Source organism: Rousettus aegyptiacus, unplaced genomic scaffold (assembly GCF_014176215.1).
Source record: "Rousettus aegyptiacus isolate mRouAeg1 unplaced genomic scaffold, mRouAeg1.p scaffold_m13_p_6, whole genome shotgun sequence".
Lineage (NCBI taxonomy): Eukaryota > Metazoa > Chordata > Mammalia > Chiroptera > Pteropodidae > Rousettus > Rousettus aegyptiacus.
Genome location: NW_023416309.1, coordinates 17,519,795 through 17,543,617, shown reverse-complemented (window position 1 = coordinate 17,543,617; position 23,823 = coordinate 17,519,795). Strand labels below are relative to the sequence as shown.

Below are 23,823 nucleotides of genomic sequence, written 5' to 3'. Positions count from 1 at the left end.
GTCAATGGACATGTAAGGCTAGCTTCGTACTGCTCCAGGACCTGGGGCTCGGGGTCACCAGGGAGGAGGCACTGTGCTAGACACTCCAGAAGACAAGTCAGGTACCCCTTTTGGCGGGGAGGGAGGCTGCCCCAGCTGGCGCAGCCTTACCTTGGGAGCCCCGGGACTTATTGGGAACGCAAGCACGCTTGTCACAGTAAGAACTGGCTCATTCTGAGCTGCCCTGGCCGGCGCTCTCTGACTGGTCTCTGACATTAGCGAGGGCAAACATGCCCCAAGCAAGTAAAGAATTGCTAACAAGGCTGAAAAAGATTTAAGTGGTGCTTGCTTAAGGGTAAGTTTATTATTATCATTATTAGTTCATATAACTTTAATGCAACCTACCTGTCGTAACTGAGATTCATCTCGAAGCTGCCTTCTGGCTTCATTGTACATTTCATCTAGCCCCTGCCGAGAATGCTTATATGTTTGAAGCTCAGTTTCCACATCCACTTTGGTAACCTAGGAAGAAAACATAAAACTTTTTATTCTGTAATATCTACTATTAATATAGCACAGAAATACCCAGTCTCCACAAGAGTCCCCAAAACAATTTGACACAATATAGTCTGTAATCAGTGTATACTTACCTCTAGTTGCTGCTGTGTTTTCATTAAAATCAATTTATTTTCACTTCGTAATTGATGATTTTCCTCTTGGAGTTTAATAATATTATTCTTTGCTATTGCTAACTGAAAATTATGAAACAGTGGTAAAAAAAGATTTTAATCATCTTTATACGTTCTTTACAGGTTAAATTCATGACTACAAATAGAAAATAAAATCCTAAAACTAGTAAAATGCCTCTCACATCTACAAAAACTTTCATAAGAAAAATGTGCTCCTATTATCCCAAAATACTAATTAAAGAAATTACACTGATTTCTATTTCCTTTTGTTAGTCGAAATATATTATTACAATTATCTGACTTATACTGACTGTGTCCTGAATACAAAGTGCTAAAGTAAGCATATAAAGAATTATGCATTAAACAATATGACCATAAAGATTTGTGTAAAGATAGAAAAAATTAAGAAAAAAAGGCTGCGCTATCATTGAAAATGTAATAGACATTCATGATAACCAAATAGGAAGGACACCCTGTGGAACCTGGGTACAGTGAGTAACCATCACAAATATGAGACAGCTCTCTTCATCAGATTTAAACATGAATAACTAAGCAGCTTTGGCTCTGAGGCCCAGAATAAAAAGAAGGATCCTAGGAAAGGAAAGCAAGTACTCCCTAATGTTGGCTTGCAAGTAAATTTCTGAACTCTTTGTCTAGAATATAGCTTGAGCTTCACAGGGTGCCTAAGGCCAAGAAGAGGCACAAACCAGTGAGCAGCTCTCTCTCTACTGGTCTCACTCTAACAAACTTTCAAATGGTCCCAAACTATCAAAAAGCAAATGATTAACTGCAGTAATGCAAACGATCATGTCCCTCATCTGAAAAAAATTGAGTTTTAAAAGAAATATTCACTTTAATTAACATAGAAAATTGGGTTCATAGCACTAATAACAAATGTCTGTCTTTCTCTACTAATTCTAAAAATAGAAAGAAAAAATTTGTGGTTTGATATACTGAAAAAAAATCTAAAATCAGCTTTGCAAATAGTATTAAAAAGAGAGCTGAGATAAATTTCTGGTAGGATTACCAGACAGCCACTTTTACAATACCGGAAACTAGAACACATAGGATGAGTTTTACATATGGGAGGGTGGAGAAAGGGTAAATATGATCATGCTTGCAAAGAAAAGCAATCTGAATAGTAGAACAAGAGGGACAATATCATTTTGACAGAAATTTATAACTATAGGTGATTTTACTATCTAAATATAGGTCATCCAGATATAAAAATGATAATCACAATTAATTTGTAGAAGAGTTTGTATGTGTTTCATCTTTGAGGCACATTTCTATAAGTTGAGTATCTTGAAACGATTCGTAGATTCACCTGAGAAATCATTCACATGATTTCTCTTGAACTTCTCAATTCCAACTATATTACAAGTAGTCTATCAAATGATAAAAATGCCTATAAGTGTATGTATATACTTAATGCATTCATAATGAAAATGAAAAAGGATCACAAATACTAGGTCCATGAAAAACAATTATCCATGGCTGGGTGACAATACCTCTTCAATCAGCTTTGTATTTGACTTTTCTAATGAGTCAACTCTTGAATGGAGACTGCTGACTGTGCTGCTGAAATTAATAAAGAAAAAACTCATTCAAAATCACACAAACTCACAAAAGTAAAAAAAAAAGTATGTTATCCTGGACTCATTATGTTGACAGATATTCACCAACTGCCCTGTTTGAATTTTTGCATCTGAGAAATTTCATTAAGGTGGGAAACTTGATTTGTCTAGGAGAGTGATGAAGACTATACTAAAGAATCAATATTTCTATTAAAACTTCATTTGATGATTATTTTTTATATTCTTCAGGTCCTCCTTACATCTAATCTATCATATTTGAGAATGGAAATTCCACACAAAGATTACTAAATATTGTTAAAACTAAATTTGTTTTAAAGGATGAGTTTTAAATGTCCACTTTATAATTAAGTGGCTTAATGAAGCTTTACAGAGCTCCAAAGTCACCCATGTTTGAGAAAGGTGAATATGCAATACCCAACATCTGGTACCCAGTCAGCCTAGAGCTAGCTAAGCAAACACCATCTTTCGAGGATACAGTTAAGTCAGGTTATACTGTGGCAGGCTGACCCTGCCTGGCCATTTCCTGCTCACTTCAAGGACTGCCCTCCCCCCACTTCACGGACTCTATGGCAAACATCAATTTTCTCCTAGCTACCTCCTCTACCTCAAGAACTCTCTGGCCAACATCAGATTTTCATAGCCTGCCAACTATTAGTGTTCTTCCTTCCTTACATCTGTAGCTATGTAGGAATGACAAGACTGTGTAAAACTGCCTGTTATGTTACAATTGGGGCTCAGCTTCTGGATAAGAATCCGTTGAGCCGGTGCCGGCATCAATAAGCGCTGCTTCCTGCTTATGGCCTTGGTGTCCTATCTTTCTGTTTGAGAATCCTGCGACAATATCACATGAACACATTCGTTTAATTTTTGTTTAAATCAGTCAAGACTAGACATTACTGTATATTTTACTGAGTCTGATTTTCAAGGCCTGCTTGATTTTATCTCAAAATTTCTGTAAGAAAATGTAATATGCTGTATACATTACAGTAAAACTTATAATAGAACAAATTTTATACCAACCTCAGAAACAACTTTTAGCATTTTAGCTTTACTGGTGAAACAAGAAAAATGTTTTTCCATTCATGTTAAATCATTTAAATATAATCATTCTTAGGTGAACAACTTGAGTTTTTCACAAACAGCACCAGGATATCCTGATGATAAGATACAACAAGTACAAAACTAGGAATCTAAGACCAAGGTTAAAATCCCTGCTTTTCTTCTTTCTGTGTCATCTTTAAAGTTGTAAAACCTCTCTGAACTTCAGTTTCCTTATCTATAAAATCAGACAATGATATCCACCCTACCTTTATGTGAGAATCAAGAAAATAATCAAAAAAGCACTTCTGAAAACCCTCTTCAAGGGAGGGATAATAGGTAAGTTCTTTTTTTTCTGTATCTGTGTTCTATACTTTCAAAATATTCTAAATGTACAAGAACTACTTTCTAATTAGAAAAACAATGAAACATTTTTAATATATAAAATATACAAAAGGCACTAGTATTGCTGAGTCACACACCCATAATTTAAAAGAGAATGCTCTTTTGAAGTGAATAGACTCTAAGATAAACTGCTGAGTAAAAATGTAAAGTACAGAATAGTGTAAAAAGTGTAGCTTAAGTGTAAAAAACTTAAGTACCTTAAGTGTAAAGAAAATATATGCTTGTTCTTGTCCATTTGCTTCAAGTACCTTGGAGGTACACATCAGAACCTAGTGTATTAATTACTCCCCAAGAGGGAAACCAGATGGTTAGAGATCAGGGAAGAGGAAGACTTTTCATTTAATGTTCCTTTTGAAGTTTGAACCATGGGAATATATTACCTGTTCCCAAATATTGAATAAAAGTTTTAAATTAAATAAGCAATACAAGTTTGCACTTAAAAAATCTCAGAAATACAAATTACAAAACACACACACACACACACACACACACATTTCCCATGATATCTATTATTAAAATTTCATGACTTAGAAAAAAAAGACACTGATACAAGATCTTTCCTACCTCTCCCAACTTAAGGAAAGTCAATTGCGACTTATTAGTTTCTTTTTCTACAGGGGGACAATGTTTAATTGTATTTTCTGACTGTAAAACATGTTTATTGAATGAAATTCAGAAAATACAGAAGAGTATAAATAAAAATTATTCCTAATCCTATTACCCAGATATAGCCACTTCTGCTAATTATTCATTTTAATTAAGAATAGTCCATTTCTAACTATGTAGCAAATATTACTCACTATACCTGTGTTATTATAGTATGGTGGCCATAAGCTACATGTGGCTACTAATAATCATTTACAAGGTGACTAGTCCAAATTGAAATGTGATATAAGTGTAAAATACACTTTGGATTTTGAAGATTGTACCAAAAAATTAATATATCTCATTAATATATAAACTTCTACTCTATCTAGCCTTTTCTCTCAAGGGTATAGGGATAAGTTTGAAATTCTATTTTTAAATTCTCTCAAGATTCTATTTAAAAATCTGACTCTCATTTTCTACTAAAAATGAATTATCTCCAATAATTCTCTGTATTCTTAATCTCTATTCTAATCCCTCAACCCTTTCTCAAATATGCATAAAAGGAATACAGTTACGCTGACATGAAGAAGGGAACTCTAAGACAACAGTCAAAAATATACTAAGTATCCAAGTATCTGTAACACTTACTTCAGTTGTCTATTTAATTCTTCAACATAATTCTTCTGGTCTAATATGGCAGTAATTTGAACATTCCTAGAAGGGGGGAAAAGTAGTTTTGTGTTAGTTGGAAATGTATTTATTGGATGCCAAAAATAATGTCTAAATCATCTAAAATTGTTGTAAAACCATAATGGTAAAACAACATTATCTTGCCTTTAAAATAAAATTAAAGAATACAATCATGTAGCAGTAACCTGTGTACTAAATAATTACAAGCTTTCTTAAATAAATTACATGCTAATACTATACTTAACAGTACCATTAGCATATTTAATTTTTTTTATCAGTATGGTTTTTAAAAAACATATTTGACATAACACTGCAAACTTAAGGCATATAACATGTTAATTTGATATTTATATATTATGATATGATTGCTCTTACAGCAATAATTAGCACTTCCATCACATAATTATCCTTTCTTTTTAGTAGTAGGAATAAGTATATTTTAAACATAATTAGATCTTGAAATAAACCGGCATATATAATCTGGTAAATAATAAGTTTTCATCCCTTTTATGGCAAAATACAGCTAACTAGGAGGGTGGGTGAAAAGGGAAAGGGATTAAGCAATACAAATAGGTAGTTACAAAATAGTCACGGGGATATAACTATGTATGGTGACAGATGGGTTCTAGATTTATTGACATTATTACTTCTTAAGTTATATAAATGTCTAATCACCATGTTGTACACCTGAAACTAATATAATATTGTATGCCGAATGGAACTGAAAATTTTTTAAATTATTTAAAAAATAAATTAATTTTTTAAAAAAGAAGAAAATAAACACAGCTAACTATTAAAATGGGTCTCAGTAACTACAGGTATGACGGAAGCCACACTTCATCTGAAAGCCTCCTTCTATGTGATTTTTGCTTTGTAAAGCTTGTAAATGGAAGTGAAAACGAAACTAAGCAGGAACTATATGCAAATAAAGAAAATAAAAACCACATTGTTAATGGATGGACCTCATAATGATTTGTAAAGAGCTGTACAAGAAAAATACAACCTGTGAAATAACTTATGAAAATCATACCTTTCTTTATTTCCAATATCTTCTTCATTCTTTAAATACATGGAAAAATCAATCACTCCAACCTGAATTAAATAAAGTTATTTTTATTTAAAGGGGAGAAATATCATAAGTACCTTTAATATGCAACTGAATTTCATTCTTAATTTTTCCTTACTGTATAAGAGTACTTTTTACAACTTAGAGTAATACCTGCATCAAAGAGGAACAATGCAAAACTGAAAGCACTCTGTATTTGGTACTAGTAACTTTCACTTACTTGTGAGTCTAAATCTTCTCCCTTTACACACAGATTAGCATCTATCACATTTAGGCCAACCAACAGCCCAACGATTACTGCTCCTTCTTCTTCCATCATCAATGCATGATACTCATAGAATTCACTGTAAAAATTAAAGTCATAACCTTAAGTCACAAATTTCAAAAACTGAAATTTAAAATCTCAGCACCTTATCACAAACACAGAACCAATATAAATCAGGTATCTTCAAATTAGCTTTTCTATATGTGAATAGCTTAAAATTCTTGAAATTTAAATGTTTACACAGAAAACATAAAAGACAGACTAAAGGAGATAAAAGAAGAAAAGGAATTTTGAATGAAAGAAAAGAGATGCAAAGAGAGATCCAAAGAAAAAGAGGCATCACTGAGGCCAGAATGTGTGTGACTCTCAGAGACATAGTAACTGTTGCTGCTCTAATGAATACTTATTAGAGCTGAATTTTCAATTCTAGGATTTATTAGGACCCTTGGGACACAGACTAAGGCGGGGAAATAAACATATGAAACATTACAAAACCCATGTTCAAGTCAGTGCATTCGATATGTATATTGCAAATGTTCTTAGTAGAAAATCATCAATAAAAGACAGAGGTATCTATGGTCTAAAAAATGTTCAAATAAAAGACTTGTGAAAGAGACTGAACAGTTTAAAAACTAATACTTGACAGTTTAAAGAACTAGTTACCAATGTCTCATGACTTACTCAGGAAGTCCCGTGTATATTACTCATTTTAATTAACCTTCAGAATATTATTGAGAAATTACAGGAGCTTAAACTATAGTTATTCTCATTTGACAAATGAGACTGGAGTCAAAAGTAAACCAAAACCCACCAAATTCTCCAGAACATGAGAAAAGTACTCTAACAAAAGAACAGGGGTGGATGGAGGGGCTACCATGGCCACCTTCCCTTTAGGAAATGATTACCTTGCTTTGAAAGTCTGCTTTAACCATTTGGCATTTGTTTTAACCTGATGGTTTAAAAAGTGCCCACAATACAGTTGAAGCAGTAATTTGTGAATGTTCAAGATCTCAAAAGACACCTCTTGAATTAAAACCCCAAATTCCACAACAAATTTTTATTCAGAATTGTAATTTAGAAAAAAATGTATGTTAGGCTTAACAAAAATGAAACTAACTTAGAAAAATAACATAAATTTCCCCCTTATCAGGTGATAAAAAGATTATGGCTTTCATTTTTTAGGTTAGTTCCAGATCCCTGTTATGTCCCCATCACTGTTCTCACTTGTTTGTTCCTCCTTTTATTTTATAAATCCTTTTGTACTACATCTTCAATCCTTTTTGGAGGACAGGCTAAAATAAAATTAAAAATGAAAATGAACATGATCTAATGGTACTAACCTCAAGAGATCCCTTTGAATAATTAAGCAGCGAAGGTAATCGGCCATCTTTTTTTGCATGAGGGCTAAGCGAAGCCATGCTCTTGCACGACCCAGGGGGGTCCTAAAAAGCAAAACCAATTGGTAAGAAAATAGCCTCAACCCAAAGATTATAGACTATGTATTCTATCTCTGTTGAGGTACACATTAATGAAAAAAAAGGCAATTTATCATGGTTTTGTCTTCGCTTCTACAGTTTTAAACCAGTTCTTTTGAGCATGCAAACCAATCCCTGGGAGTTATTTAAGTCTCTAAGATAAATCTGGGCCTGTAGGACATGTAGGTACCAATTTATGACTTAGAAGAAATGACTCTAAATAGTGACAATATTTCCACAAAGAATATTTTGTCAGAATGTGCTTAGCCTTCTAAAATCAATATGCAGAGATTCGAAATGCATAGAAGGTAAAGGCCATCTAGCGACCGCACCAAAATTATAACAAAACTACACAGCAATCAATATGCAGAGTCACCAGAGGTCTGGCTGAATAGAAGCCCTGTAACTAGGTCACCTTAAATAACAGGTCACCTCAAAACAGTAGGCAGGGTAGAGATGCAAACAGCTCAGTCCCACAACTGCAAGTGGCAACTGGGAGGGCATCTTGGCTGAAAGCCCCCTCCTCAACCTGAGGAGCAAGAGGTCCAGGAGCATACTGAGCTCCCCAGCTCAGGGTTCCAGTGCCAGGAAGAGAAGTCCCCATAACCTCTGGCTGTGAAAACCAGCTGAGATAGCAGCTGAGATGGAGGGCAGTGGGAAGCAGAAAACCTCCTCTTAAAGGGCTTACACCCAGCCTTATTCACTGACAGACTCGCTTATTCTGAGCTCCAGCATTGAGGCAGTTGATCGAGGGGCACTAGGGACATATGAGGAGGTGCTGAGCTGTCAGTCTTCAGGGCAAAGACTGGAAGGGCGCTTAGCTCCAGGACAGAGGTGCAGGCAGAAGCCATTATTTCTTTGTTAAGCCCTCCTCCTTCTCAGCCTGCAAACGCAGGTGCCAACAACCTGGAAAACACAGGTGTCTCTGCTCAGTTGATTCCCTGAGACCCCGCCTCTCCCAACTTGTGGACCAACCCCAGCCATTTTGAGTGATTTTATTCCATTCAAACAGGCTGTCTTGGATCCTGCTGCAACTTTCATAAAATCTCTCAAAGGCTCACAAAACCCAAAGAAACAGCCTCTGGCCTCAGCATGCCCTATACATCTTGCTGAGTAGCCCCAAACCCTGCATTAGTGCAGCCAGCCTTGGTTTTAGACTTGACTCTTTGAGGCACCTATAAGACCAGCATGGGTGTTAGCCATATGTGCATTACTTGGTGATTCTTACCAGGTGGCCCTGGAGGTGCACAGGCTGTGACTGAACTTGGTCTCCAGCTGGACACCTCTTAGGTCTATGCCAAGGCGCCCCACAGGACACCTACTACATAAAGTCACTCTACTGAGACTGGGAGACTTAAAAGCCCTACCTAACACATAGGAACAAACAGAGAGGCAGTCAAAATGGGGAGACAAAAAAAAAAAAAATGTTCCACTTGAAACAACAGAACAAAGCTTTAGAAAAAGAATTCACCAAAATGGAGATAAGCAACATATCAGATGCAGAGTTCAAAAACTGGTTATAAGGATGCTCAAGGAACTTAGGGGAAGAGTAGAGGAACTCAGTGAGAACTTTAACAGATAAAATATATAAAAATGAAGATGAAAGTTATAAAAGGGAATCAGTCAGAAATGAAAAATACATTATCTGAGATGAAGAGTATATCAGAGGGAATCAACGGAGTGGAGGAAACAGAAGATCGAATCACCAATACAGAAGATGGGGAAGACAAGGTCAACCAATCTGAACAGTAACAAGAAAAATAAAATCCAAAATAATGAAGATAATATAAGGAGTCTATGGGATAACATCAAATGTAACATTTGCATCATAGAAGTATCAGAAAGAGAAGAGCAAGTCAAAAAACTAATTGACGAAATAATGATGGAAAACTTCCCCAATCTGGTGAAGGAAAGAGACATACAACCCCAAGAAGCTCAGAGTCTCAAAAAAGATGAACCCAAAGAGACCCACACCAAGACACATCATAATTAAAATGCCAAAGGTTAAATACAAAGAGAGAGTCTTGAAAGCAGCAAGAGAAAAACAAAGAAAAATTATCTACAAGGGAGCACCAATAAGACTGGCAGCTGATTTCTCAAAAGAAACTTTGCAGGACAGAAGGGCTTGGCACAAATATTCAAAGTGATGAAAACCCAGGATCTACAACCAAGAATAATTTATCCAGCACAGCTATCATTTAGAGTCAAAGGACAGATAAAGAGCTACCCAGACTAAAATAAGCTAAAGGAATTTGTCAACACCAAGCCAGTATTACAGGAAATGTTGGAGGGACTCCTTTAAGAAGAAAAATTATGGCTAATGTGAAAAACATGGTGGAGTGACAGATGTCTTCAGATCTCTCCCCTTGAAACAATAAGCTGAACATCTAAAACTGAACACAAGCAAGTCTGAGCATGGGATCTGTGCATAAAAGCTACTACAGATCAGAACCCTAGGTGTCAGGCGGTGGACTGGGAGAAATAAAGACGTTGCCTTTTGCAGCCCGCAAATCCCTGTAGGAGGAGGGGGAAAGGAGAAAGAGCAGCAAGTTCCCTGAACAGCTCTGCTTGGGAAAGCTGTGAGCCTTCCGCGGCCACCAGGAGGCAGGGCCCAGTCATCAGGGTAGAAGGCAGAGAAGTGGGATGGCACAAAAACAACAGTTCATTTTTACCAGCAACAGCTGCAAAACAGAGGCTGAGCTGTAGCCACCATCCTCCAACCCAGAGGGCCCCTTCCCACACACTACAGAGCCAGAACACTGCAGAGCGCTAGGGGCAATCTGAACAAATGCTGCAAAGACTGAAGCTACTTCTTGCAGCCTCTGGAGCTCTCTGCAGGAGGGAGGGGGGAAAGGAGAGGGTACAGCGACTTCCCTGAACAGCCCTTCCTGGGAAAGCAATGAGCTCCCCACAGCCCGCTGGCAGCAGAAAGCAGAGAAGCAGGATGGGACCACAGAGAAACAACAGCTGACTTTTACCAGTTCCAGCTGCAAATCCAAGGCTGAACCACAGCCCTCAACTCCCAACCTAGAGGGCCCCTCCCCCCATACCCTCCAAGACTGATCGCTGCAGAGCCCCAGAGGAATCTGAGCAAACGCTGCCAAGACTGTCACTGATACTGACAGGGACTGAAACTGAGGGTAGCAAGTGTGATTAAATATCTACGAGAAAATTTAAAAAAGGATTATTTAGTCTTTATATAAAGCAGGGATCCAAGAGGCTTAGATGCCACCTACTGGAAACCAAAAGAAAAATGCCTTCTTTGCAGCAGGCCAAACAGAGACCTTTAATATAATAAATCTTCTTTCTGGAAAAAAGCAGAATACACTTCCATTAAAGCCCAGATGGAGAAATAGTCCATTAAACACGATGAACAACCAAGGTGACAAGACATCTCAGAAAGAAGGAGAAAAATCTCCAGAAAATAAGCTTACAAACATAAAAATATGTGACTTAAATGACAGAGAATTCAGGATGGTACTTCTAAAAAAACTCAATGAGATCCAAAACAACTCAGATCAACAATTTCAGGAATTGAAAAAACAACTAGATGAGCAGAGCAAGGAGATTGAAACCCTCAAAAAGAACAGAATAGAACTTCTGGAGATAAAAAATAAATAAATAAATAAATAAATAAATAAATAAATAAATAAATAAACACTGCAAGAGTTGAAAAATGAAACAGCAAGCTTAGGAAATAGATTCAACCAAATGTAGGAAAGGATAAAAAATATCAAAGACAGAAATCGAGAAATAAATCAGAAGGAAGAAGAAAGAAACCGAAGAATGAAAAATAATGAAAGAGAAATACAAAAACTAGAGGATACTATCAGGAGAGGAAACGTAAGAATAATAGGCATTATTGAAGGTGAGGAAAAGGAGCAGGGACAAAAAGCATTTTCAGACAAATAGTGGATGAGAATTTCCCAAATCTAAGGAATGAGCTGGAACTTGGAATTCAAGAAGTCAACAGAACACCCAATTATCTCAAGCTAAAAAGGCCTTCACCAAGATGCACTGTATTAAAGTTATCAAAAATCAACAACAAAGATAGAATCCTCAGAGCAGCCAGAGAGAAAAAAAATGGTAAGTGAAAGGAATTACCAGCCTAGAATAATGTATCCCACTGAGCTCTCTTTTAGGTATGAAGGATAAATTAAGACCTTTCCAGACATACAAAAATGGAGAGAATTCTCCACTATGAGGCCTGCACTGCAGGAAATACTGAAACGGGTCACCTCACCTAAAACAAAATGACAAAAAAAAAAAACCATAATTGGGAGTAAAGTGACTATCAGGCAAACAGAAGTAGAGAAGTGTAATCCTTACTAAGAACAGGGCATTATAACCTTCAATAATAAGAAGAGAATTGCTATAGCAAGGTAGTAATGAATGTTCAGCATACATAAGGACAAATTGAGACAACAATGACTGAAAAGTGGAAGATTCAAACATCTAAATTCGAAAAGGGGAATGGTAATAAGGCAGACAGTAGAAAAATGGACGACTGTATAACAACTATTTTTTTCATATTCATAGTGGTAACCACATAACAAATATTCAGAATTGAAGTAAATAACATAAAACAAGAAGGACCGCAGGGAAAATCCACAAAACCCAACCAAAGAAAACAGAAACACAAATACAAGGAACCAATGGAAACACTGAGCTACCAGAAAGCAAAAGATAAAATGGCTATAAGACCACCTCATATTTCAATAATCACTTTAAATGTAAATGGACTAAACTCACCAATAAAAAGGCACAGAGTTGCGGACTGTATCAAAAAACAAAACCCAAACATATGCTGCCTCCAGGAGACACATCTCAGCTCCAAAGAAAAATATAGACTTAAAGTGAAAGGGTGAAAAATGATATTTCAAGCAAATGGCATTCAGAGAAAAGTGAGAGTAGTAGTACTAATATCAAACAAACTAGACTTCAAAATAAAAAAGGTAAAGAAAGATACTGAGGGACACTTCATAATGATAAAGAGAATCAAGCACCAAGAAGACATAACACTTATTAATATCCAATCAGGGAGCCCCAAAATATGTAAAGCAATTACTAATAGAACTAAAGGGAGAAAAAGACCAAAACAATATTGTAGTAGGAGACCTAAATACCCAACTGTTGGATATGGACAGATCTTCCAAATAGAAAATCAATAAGGAAATAACATTCTTAAATGACACATTAGACCAACTGGACATAACAGACATTTACAGAGCCTTCCATCCCAAAACAGCTGTTTACACATTCTTCTTTAGTGCACATGGAACATTCTCAAGAATCAGCCACATACTGGTACACAGAAATAGCCTCAACAAATATAAGAGGGTTGAAATCATACCAACCATATTCTCTGATCATAATGCTTTGAAACTAGAGATCAACTGCAAAAAGAAATCAGGAAGAACCACAAATACATGGAGATTAAACAACATGTGCTGAAGAATCATTGGGTCAGGGAAGAAATAAAAGGAGAGAACATGTCCAAACTTTTGGGACATGGCAAAAGCAGTCATAAGAGGAAAGTTCATACCATTACAGACCTATCTCCAAATACAAGAATGAGTCCTAATGAACAACCTAACACTTCATCTTAAAAAGCTAAAAATGGAAGAACAAATGAAGCCTAAAAGTTAGCAAAAGGAAAGAAATAATCAAAATTAGAGCAGAATTAAATGAAATTGAAAAAAATTAGAAAAAATAAATGCAACAAAGAGCTAGATCTTTGAGAAGGTTAATTGACAAACCCATGGTAGCCTCTCTAAAGAAAAAAGAGAAAGGATACAAATAAAGAAAATTAGGGATGAAAGAGGGGAAATTACAACTGACCGCAGAAATACAAAGGATCATACAAGAATACTATGAAAAAGTGTATAACACCAAATTTAATAACCTAGAAGAAATGGACCAGTACTTAGAAAGCTACAATCTTCCTAGACTGAATCAAGAAAAACTGGAAAATCTAAATAGACGGAACAGCAGTATGGAAATTGAAACAATCATCAAAAAGCTACCAAAAAGTAAAAGTCCAGGACCAGATGGCTTCACCAGTGAATTCTACCAAACATTCAAAGAAGACTTAATACCTATTCTCAAACTCTTGCAAACAATCAAAGAGAAGGCAATACTTCCCAACTCATTTTATGAGGCCAATATTACTCTGATACCAAAACCTGGTAAGGATAACACAAAAAAAGAAAACTACAGACCAATATGTCTCATGAACACAGATGTAAAAATCCTAAATAAGATACTAGCAAAACAAATACAACAACATATTAAAAAGATTATATACCACTATCAAGTGGGCTTCGTCCCAGGGGCACAGGGATGGTTCAACATATGCAAATCAATTAATGTGATACATCACATAGACAACTTAAAAAATAAGAATCATATGACCATATCAATAGATGCAGAAAAAGCCTTTGTTGAGATACAGCATCCATTTTATGATTAAAACACTCAACAGAATTGGTATAGAAGAAAGTACCTTAACATAATAAAGGCCATATATGACAAACTCTCAGACAACATTATACTAAATGGTGAAAAACTAAAAACCTTCCCTCTAAGATGAGGAACAAGGCAAGGCTGCCCACTATCGCCACTGTTATTCAATATAAGATTGGAGGTCCTACCTAGTGCACTCAGGCAAGAAATAGATATAAAAGGCATCCAAATAGGAAATGAAGAAGTCAAACTGTCACTATTTGTGGATGACATGATTCTCTACATAGAAAACCCTAAAGACTCCACATGAACACTACTAGAAACAAGAAGCAAATACTGTAAAGTCTCTGGATACAAAATCAACATTCAAAAATCCATAGCATTCCTATACTCTAATAATGACGTGTCAGAAAAAGAAGTGGAAAATATAATTCCTTTTGCAATTACAACAAAAAGAATAAAATACCTAGGAATAAATTTTACAAAACATGTGAAGGACATATATATAATGAACCTACAAGACCCTATTAAAAGAAATCGAAAAAGATACAAAGAAATGGAAAGAGATTCCATGTTCTTGGATTGGAAGAATCAACATAGATAAAATGACCATATTACCTAAAGTATTATACAAATTTAATTCAATCCCCATCAAAATCCCATTGGCATTTTTTAAAGAAATGGAACAAAATTCATCAGATTTGTATGGAAGCATAAAAGACCCCGAATGGCCAAAGCCAACCTGAGAAAAAAGAACGAGGCTAGAGGCATCACTCTGCCCGACTTCAAATTACACTACAAACTGACAGTAATTAAAATAGCATGGTACTGGCAGAAAAAAAAGACACACTGACTAGTGGAACAGAACTGAAAATCCAGAAGTAAACCTATCTTTATATGGGCAAATAATTTTCAACAAAAAAGTCAAAAACATACAGTGAAGAAAAGAAAGCCTCTTCAATAAATGGTGTTGGGAAAACTGGAAGGCTACCTGCAAAAGAATGAAACTAGACTACTGTCTATCACCACACACCAAAATTAACTCAAAATGGATTAAGGAACTGAAAATAAGACCTGAAACAATGAAATACATAGAAGAAAACATAGGAACTAAACTCAAGGACCTTAGACTTAAAGAGGGTTTTATGAATTTGACCTCAAAGGCAAGGGAAGTAAGAGCAAAAATAAATGAATGGGACTACACAAAACTAAAATGCTTCTGCTCATCAAAAGAAACTGTCAGCAAGGTAAAGAGACAACTATCAAAATGGGAATGCATATCTGAAAGCAATACCTCTGATAAGGACCTAATATCGAAAATATACAAAAAACTCATACGACTCAATTACAAAAAAAAATGGGCAGAGGATCTGAACAGACACTTCTCCCTAGAGGACATACAAATAGCCAACAAATATTTGAAAAGATGCTCACCATTGCTAGCTGTTAGGGAAATGCAAATCAAAACCACAATTAGATACCATCTCACACCTATCGGAATAGCTATAATCAACAGGACAAGTGATAACAAATGTTGGAGAAGATGCAGAGAAAAAGGAACCCCCATACGCTGCTGGTGGGACTGTAAATTGGTCAGCCACTATGGAAAACAGTATGGAGGTTCTTCAAAAAACTAAGAATTGCTCTACCATATGATCCAGCAATTTCTCTACTGGGTATTTACCCAAAGACTTGCAAACCCATATCCAAAAAGATATTTGCACACTAATGTTCATAGCAGCATTATTCACAGTGGCCAGGACATGGAAGCAACCGAAGTGTCCTATGATAGATGATTGGCTAAAGAAGCTGTGGTACATATATACAATGGAATAGTACTCAGCCATAAGAAGAGATGAAATACTGCCATTTGCAACAACATGGATGGACCTTGAGATAATCATGCTAAGCAAAATAAGTCAGAAAGAAAAAGTTGAAAAATCACATGATCTCATTTATATGTGGGACATAAACCTAAAAGCAACAAATGAACAGGACAGAGACTCAGGGACAAGGACAAGGGATTAGTGGTTACCAGACGGCAGGTGGTGGGGGAGGAGGGGGGAAATAGATGGAGTAAAGGGGATCAATAATAGGGGGAGGAGGGGGAGGGTGAAGTGGGTAAAGGGGATCAAATATATGTTAGGTGAAAGGAACTGGACTTTGGGTGGGAAACACACGATAGAATATACAGATGTCAAATGATAATGTACACTTGAAAATTACATAATTGTATTTTCCAATGTTACCCCAATAAACTTGATTTAAAAAAAAAATTATGTAGCAAAAATATGAATAAATAATTGCAATAACTACATATTTATTAACAAGTACTTCAAATGAAAAAGAATTAAGTGCTCCAGTCAATAGAGAGGGTGGCTGAATGAATAAGAAAACAAGACCCTTACATATGCTGCCTGCCTACAAGAGACTCACTTCAGATTAAAAGACACACACAGACTAAAAGTGAGGGGATGGGAAAAAATATTTCATGATGGGCCTAGACGGTAGTGTGCTGAATGGAGTAAGTCAGATAGAGGAAGACAAAGGCCATATGATTGCATGTATATGTGGAATCTAAAGAACAAAATAAACAAACCAACCAACAAAAATAAAGTCATAGATACAGAAAACATTTTGAGGGTTACCAGATGGGAGGGGAGTTGAGGGGGTCAGTGGTAAAGGGGAGGGGATTAAGAAGTACAAACTGGTAGTTACTAAAAGTCATGGAGACATAAAGTATAGCATAAGGAATATAGCCAATAATATTGTAATAACTATGTATAGTGTCAGAGGGGCACTAAATTTATTGGAGTGATCACTTTGTAATTTATATAGATGTCTAATCACTATGTTGTACACCTGAAACTAATAGTATTGTGTGCTAACTAAAAAATAAAAAATTATCATAATAAAATCAATATGTAAAATGCATCAATAGAGCAGTATAATGCCTTCGAAAAATAACTGACATTCTATTTGAATGTAAAAAAATTATAACAAAGCTAAGAAGGTACCAAGCTGGTAATTAAAGAGAGAGAAATCACCCAGGTACTTGCTTTTTTCAAATGTTTCTTTTATCCAATTGTTCTTTTAAAATTAAATCTCATATCTCTCTTACCCAAGTTCTATGATTTAGTAAAAACAAAAGCAAATTTTAAAGAATATGTATTATTTTTTAAAGAGAAAAATATCACTTACACTTTCATGTTCTCTTATACAAAGAACGTTTTGGCAGGTAGTTGGGAGGAAACAATCTTCACTTCTCACAGCTAATGAATTTCTTATGGCTTAGCATTTTAAGAAATACTATTCTTCAGAAAACATTTTTTAACTTTTTTAGAGTCTGGCTTTTTAAAAACAATATGACCATGTATATTCATATTAAAAGGAAACCAAATCTTTCCTCTCTCTGAGAGCTGAAATTCCCTTTTTCTTGTCTTTGTTAAAAATCACTATACCTAATCTACCATTATAAGAAATATCAAGTGTAACATCACATGCTATTTCATTCTAAAAACTGGGTTTGAATCCTGGCTTTGCCACTTATTAACTATAACCTCTCTGACCTCTATTTTCACATCTATACAATTAGTATAATAACCTCTATCCTATAAGACTGATTTAAGCAATAAATGAGATAATTGAAGTAAAACAATTATCTTATTACCCTGATACAGTGCTCAATAAATAGTAGCCATTTACTTTTCTAACTCAGCTAAGTACAACTTGCAAACATCTGGAAGTTGTAACGGCCAGAAAACGCTATCAACATATAAACCCTAAACTACAGCTGTCTAAGAGAAAGCAGACTGATCATATGACAGAAAATGGTAAGCATAAAAAAAGTTATCTCATTCACAAGAATCAAAATAAACTAAATGAAACTCTTAGATCTTAATCATATCGTGAAGAGCATTAAGATCTTGGCCCTAACAGCACTTTATATCCACAAAAAAATTTTCAACACTGAGTTATTAGCTAAAATATTCAGCAATATATTAGGACGTTTCATATACATTTGTCTAGTGAAACAGACAGGTGACACTATATGTCCCAGTTTTCAGAGAAAGAAAAGTAATGTGCACAAGTCCTGTTATATAAGTGGCTTATCTGAGAACTCAAATCTCCTGAGTTTTTGGCCTGGATTTAGCCTAAATCAGTCTCCAACAAATTGTTACTGACTGCCTACTACTGCAAACCCGCTTAACACTTGGGAAACAGAAATTCATAATTGATACATCCTACCTTCAAAGGACTTGAAACTTTCTGCAGAAATGAAGTGATATAATAAAGGGAAAAATATAATAAGAATATTTTAGAAAGCAGTTAATTCTTACTGAAGAGGCTAAGAAAAACTTCATAAAGGAAATGAAGTTTAAGATGAGCCATAAAGAGTGCACAAAATTTTATTTGCAGAGAATGGAAGAAGACTACCTAAGGCTGAGAGAAGATAATAAACTACAGTGTGAGGTACTTTTAAGGAACAGTAAATACACTTTTGTGGTTAGAGATGAACAAGTAATAAAGATTACTTACTTAAGACCAGGTAAATCCCGGACACTGGCTCCTATTTCCTCTGCTTCTGGGTAAAGCTTCTCCACCAATTCCAAAGGGCCCCAGATAGTTTTGTTATAACTCAAAAATGATTTTCTTACTAAAAAAAGGAAATACAATGCATACAACTTCAACATATAAAATGCAATAAATTCTGTTTTAATATTTACTTGCAACATTTCTAATAACAAACAATTATTGAGACACCTTTTCTTTTATCACTATACAGCCATGTTGATCAAGAGCCTGTTTTCCTTATCAGAAATATGCACCTTGGCCATTCTCCCATATCAGAAATCTGTAGGCAGGTAATTACAGTAAAAAACAATTGTGTTCATTCTTTACCAGTACCAGAATAAAAAGGCTGGTAGCCCTAGAAGGTTGATTTTTATCAATTTATTAAATGAACCAAGAACAAATGAAAAGTTATTTTACTTTTAAACATGAAAAACTGTGGCTTTGCTTTTATTTTATTGTGAGATTTGAATAATACAAAAACATGAAACCACTATCTGTTTCTTTCTTACCACCTACCAACTCTTCTGCAGATCCAGTGTGCCTATCAAGCACCACCTTAGGGGAGAAAATCAATTAGCACAAAGTAGCTTTATAATGATTCATCAAGATAAGCCTATGATTATTAGGACATGCCTTATGATATTGTGTGAAATAAAGGAAAAAAAATTCAGAAAAGAGTTTAAAATGTAACTCTTCTGGCCATCCTTTGGCAAATTCTATTTCAACAGGATAGGGGAAAATAAAGATCTCTGTTACTGCTATTTTTTAAAAGTAAAAAGGAAAATTTTCAAAAAGGTCGATAATATCAAGAGCAGCTAAAAATATGGGGAAATAAACACTCGCACTCACTGTTGTTAGTTAAATCAGTGAAACTTTCATAGATGCCAGTTGCCTTTACCCTTTGACTCAATACTTCTACACCCAGGAATCCTAAATAAACCCTAGCACTTGCGCACAAAGATGTTCTTACAGCACAATTTTAATAGTAAAAACCTGGAAACGATCTAAGTGTACATTGAGAGTAAAGTCACACTATACACATACTATGAAATATTATACAGCAATTAAAAGTGTGATTAAGATATCTATGTAAATGAAAAAATCTCCAAACCATACCATCCTTTTTTAAGAGGGGGAGGAAAAGGGAAATCACAGAAATCTAGTTATAGTTAAAAGAAAAAAAAAAACAAGAATGACAAAGATTTCCTTTAGTGAGAATGAAGGGAAACTATGTTTCACTCTATGTGCTTCTATGTTGTTTGATTCATGTACAAAGAGTACAATTTTCTATTATTTACATAATCTTTAAAAATTATCTTAAAGCTTTAATTAAAAGGTGGAATCTTAAAACAAAAACATAAACTCACAGACACAGAGAAGAGACTGTACGTTGTCAGAGAGGGTACAGGTAGATGAAAGTGGTCAAAAGATACAAACTTCCCACTATAAATAAATCTTAGGGGTGTAATATACAGCATGCTGACTATGAAAGAATTACCATAATTAGATCTTCAGTGTCTAAGTGTATATGATAATCTCATATAAGATGTGTATATGAATAACCTTATCAATGAGAAGTTACTGCATTTTAATAGGAGACCCTTCTGAATATTTCCTGATGAGTTGCTCTTAGCTGCCATCCTGCTGCACTTTTGCTGCTTCTAACTTTCTCTTCAATGTATACCAACATAAGATGCAAGAGGAAAATATGTAAACTGTTAAATAAATAATACTGTATTGTATTTGAAAGTTGCTAAGAGTAAATCTTAAAAGTTCTCATCTCAAAAAAAAAAAAAAACTATGTGGTAATGGATGTTAACTAGACTTGAGGTGATCATTTCACAATATATACAAATATCTAATCATTATGCTGTCCACCTGAAATTAACAATGTTATGTGTAAATTACATCTCAATATAAATATTTTAAAATAAAAAAAAGAAATGAGTACATTAATAATATCACATAGGGTTTCTCAAATTTTGATGCCAAAGCTCCTCAGTTTGAAGTATAATTTTATTAAAATCATGTTTAGATAAATATCCTCTTTTGCTTTTTACATTTACCCCCAATTTCATGTGCAACAGTCAGAATTTCTAGGCCCCTGCAACCTACCCAGGCTCCTAGTATAACAAGAAACCAAGCTTCTTTTGCTTTGTAATAGTTACCTTACTATATAACTCTTATTCACATAGCCCTCTACACAGCTGCTGATCATAGACACCATTTTTGTCAACAACTGTTAAGTAAAAAATAATTATACAACATATATTAAATACTTAAATATAATACAAACATTTTACACATAATAATTCAATATGCACATTGTAGAAGACTACAATATTCACCATTATCATTATTTTCAGGGAGTGCTCACATTTCTACAACTCAATCCAGAAGACAATTTTTCTAGTTATGTTTCCATGCACTAAAGAGGTTTATATTTAAATAGTCAACTACTTCAATGTATTTGTTCAACAGGTCTCAAACTAGTAATGAGAGTTCATATCAGAATCACCAAGCTTAACAATTTTAAAATAACTCTATAAATGTCCTAGAGAATGGAAACCAATTCAGAGTATGTTGAAAATTTTTTGATTATATACTTTTTACAAAACACTAAGCATTTTCAAAAAATACCGCATTTTCAAAAAATACCACATTTTCAAGGATGTTTAAGGTAGAAGGCAGGGGATTCTAAAGTTAATTTTTTAAAATCTCATGATACCTTTAAGACCGTGTTTCAGACAATGCTCCATAACAACAAAGAACTGCTGCAAGGGGGGATAGTCAGAATCCAAAGTGCGGCCAAAGCTTAGGGCAGATTCAATGAGTCCTTTGATACTCAGTTTAGCCATGTTTAACAAGTTGGCTCTCTCTACAGCTGTGGGATCTTTTGTAGCTGAAAGCATAAGAAAGGAGTCCAACATCATTTGCAAGACATGACATTGAGAAATATACAAACTCTTTCTTTCCCCTATAAAGCCAACAGCAGCTTGTTTTCCCTTGGTCGACAGTCTTCCTAACTAACCTACACCCCTAGTTAACTTCTCATTATGTCCCTCTCAGATATACCATATATATACCATGCCCACTCCAGCCAAAGTTTATGAAATCTTCTCAAGATCCTGAAAATTGGCTAATCTCTAGTGTTTATTTTATTTTTGTGGTACCTCTTCAGGGGGAAGGAAGCTTTTTAAATGACTTCCTGTAAAGATAAGTTTAGAGTAACAGACAGCATGTTGAAGGATCTCAAGCAAAAATATGGATAGCAGGAACCATCCAAGGATGAATACCAAGGCAATTATGCTTAGAGCAATCTGGCAATAAAAGGTAGTTAAAATTCTAAGATTCCAGTATCATTCATAATAAACATGACATGTAAATAAAAACACATTGACAAATAAGAGAATACAAGAGAAGCTATTTAATTTTCACTCATTTTAACTCTCTTTCTGTTTTCATTGCAGGTCCAGTTTCATATTAAAGTTCCCTGCCCTTTCAGTTGAACATCAAGTTAAAGGACACATTTTTTTAAAAAACTGATTTTTGATATTTTCAATTCACAAAAATATTTTTTTCTTTCCCACTGATTTTATTCTCAGAAATTCAGACGCTGCCCCATACACTTATCACTGTTGTGAGTGGAAGACTTTCATCAAACACAGATGACAAATGAAGTGCTGAAAAATAAAGCACTCAGTGAACAGTTTCATAATCTAACAAATTTCCTACTCCAAGTGATCCAAGTGTCCGTTTTTTCCTTCACTGAACAAAAGTCCAGGCTTCCCAAAGATCTAGTATTCTGATCTCAGATGGCTAGGCAAGAAGCATGACACTGAATCCTAAGCAACTTAAAATGCAGTGAGCCACACCTGCAGGAGGAAAATGGAAAATCCTCACATACATCATTTCTTCAAATCTTCATAGTTGTACGGCTCCCTCTTTAAGGAGGGGCGAAACCACTTGGTGTTTCATAATCTATGGCAATTCTCAATTTTTTTTTTTTTAACAGTGCCTATCATCCGCCACGTACGATGAGACTACTAGACAAAGGGAGCCTTTACAGCTGCTCAGAGGCAGATCCGTGCTGGACGCAAGCAGCTCCCTCGCCGAGGAGCGTTTACAAACCAGCCGCGGCCTGCCGGGTCGCGGTCCCCAAACCGGGCCGACGGCCGAGAGCCCCTTCCCTGCCTCCCTTCCTCCCCTCAACAGGGCTGTCCGAAGGGCTCGGGGCGACCTCAGGACCCTTGCGGAGGGGTCACCCGGGGTCCTGCGCGGCATCGCTGCCCCTCTCCCCCCTCGGCGTCGGACACCCACGCCGAAACTCGAGAAGCGTCTTCCCTCTGCTGCCCCCAAACCACATAAGTCCCCGCCCGTCCCCGCTGTTCCCACGACCGGGGGTCGGCACCCCAGCCGGCCCTGTCCTCGCTCACTGGAGGCCGTCGGACCAAGAGCTTTCTGTCATTAGGCCCCAGAACATGGGCGCCAGCGGGAGGAAACGAGGGGAGGCAGCGCGTTGCCATGGCGACCCTGGGCGACCCCGAGTCCGCGGCTGCCCCCGCCCAGGCCCGGGTTCCGGCCCTTGTTCCGACCCGGAGGCCTCGGTGTCCGCCATCGCCAGCCCTCCTCTTCCGGCCGCGGCCTTCGGCCAGGACGCCGGGCCCCGCGTCCGCTGTCGGCCCGTGCCCCTTACCCATGGCGGCGGCGCCGTCTCGGGCGGAGAGTCCCTGGGCCCCGCCAGCAGCTCCCTTCGGGCGCGCGGCGGCCGCCACGGCGTCTGCGACCAGGCCCGCTGCGGCCCACAGCGCTCCCCGCGGCGGGAGGACGCCCGGGCGGTCCCGCGGCGCCGCGACGGGGGCGGGGGCCAGGAGCCTGCTGCCCGCGGGGGAGAAACCGGCCTTGCTGAGCTTCCCGGAGTCCAGACGGACCGGAAGAAGGAAAAGGAGCGTGAAGGAGGCCTCGGGTGTGAGGAGCCGGAGGGCGGGAC

General features: G+C 36.5%; 1 protein-coding gene across 9 annotated transcripts in view; it reads right to left on the bottom strand.

The window, feature by feature from the left end:
* RUFY2 (RUN and FYVE domain containing 2) overlaps positions 1-23,823 on the bottom strand; it is a 42,525-nt gene extending 18,702 nt beyond the window's left edge. Inside the window, exons 1-10 of one of the 9 annotated variants that reach the window (XM_016127325.2) lie at positions 23,530-23,731; positions 21,562-21,735; positions 18,798-18,915; positions 7,659-7,760; positions 6,274-6,397; positions 6,018-6,079; positions 4,946-5,011; positions 2,180-2,249; positions 630-731; positions 385-501 (exon numbers count right to left, since the gene is read on the bottom strand). In XM_016127325.2, coding sequence (XP_015982811.2) covers positions 385-501; positions 630-731; positions 2,180-2,249; positions 4,946-5,011; positions 6,018-6,079; positions 6,274-6,397; positions 7,659-7,760; positions 18,798-18,915; positions 21,562-21,735; positions 23,530-23,533 — 939 coding nt within the window. In that variant the 5' untranslated portion in view covers positions 23,534-23,731. Of the gene's footprint in view, positions 1-384; positions 502-629; positions 732-2,179; positions 2,250-4,945; positions 5,012-6,017; positions 6,080-6,273; positions 6,398-7,658; positions 7,761-18,797; positions 18,916-21,561; positions 23,171-23,269; positions 23,395-23,428; positions 23,508-23,529 lie in introns of those variants that run through there. The other 8 variants (XM_016127327.2, XM_016127326.2, XR_004951444.1 and 5 more) reach the window with 8 other exon arrangements.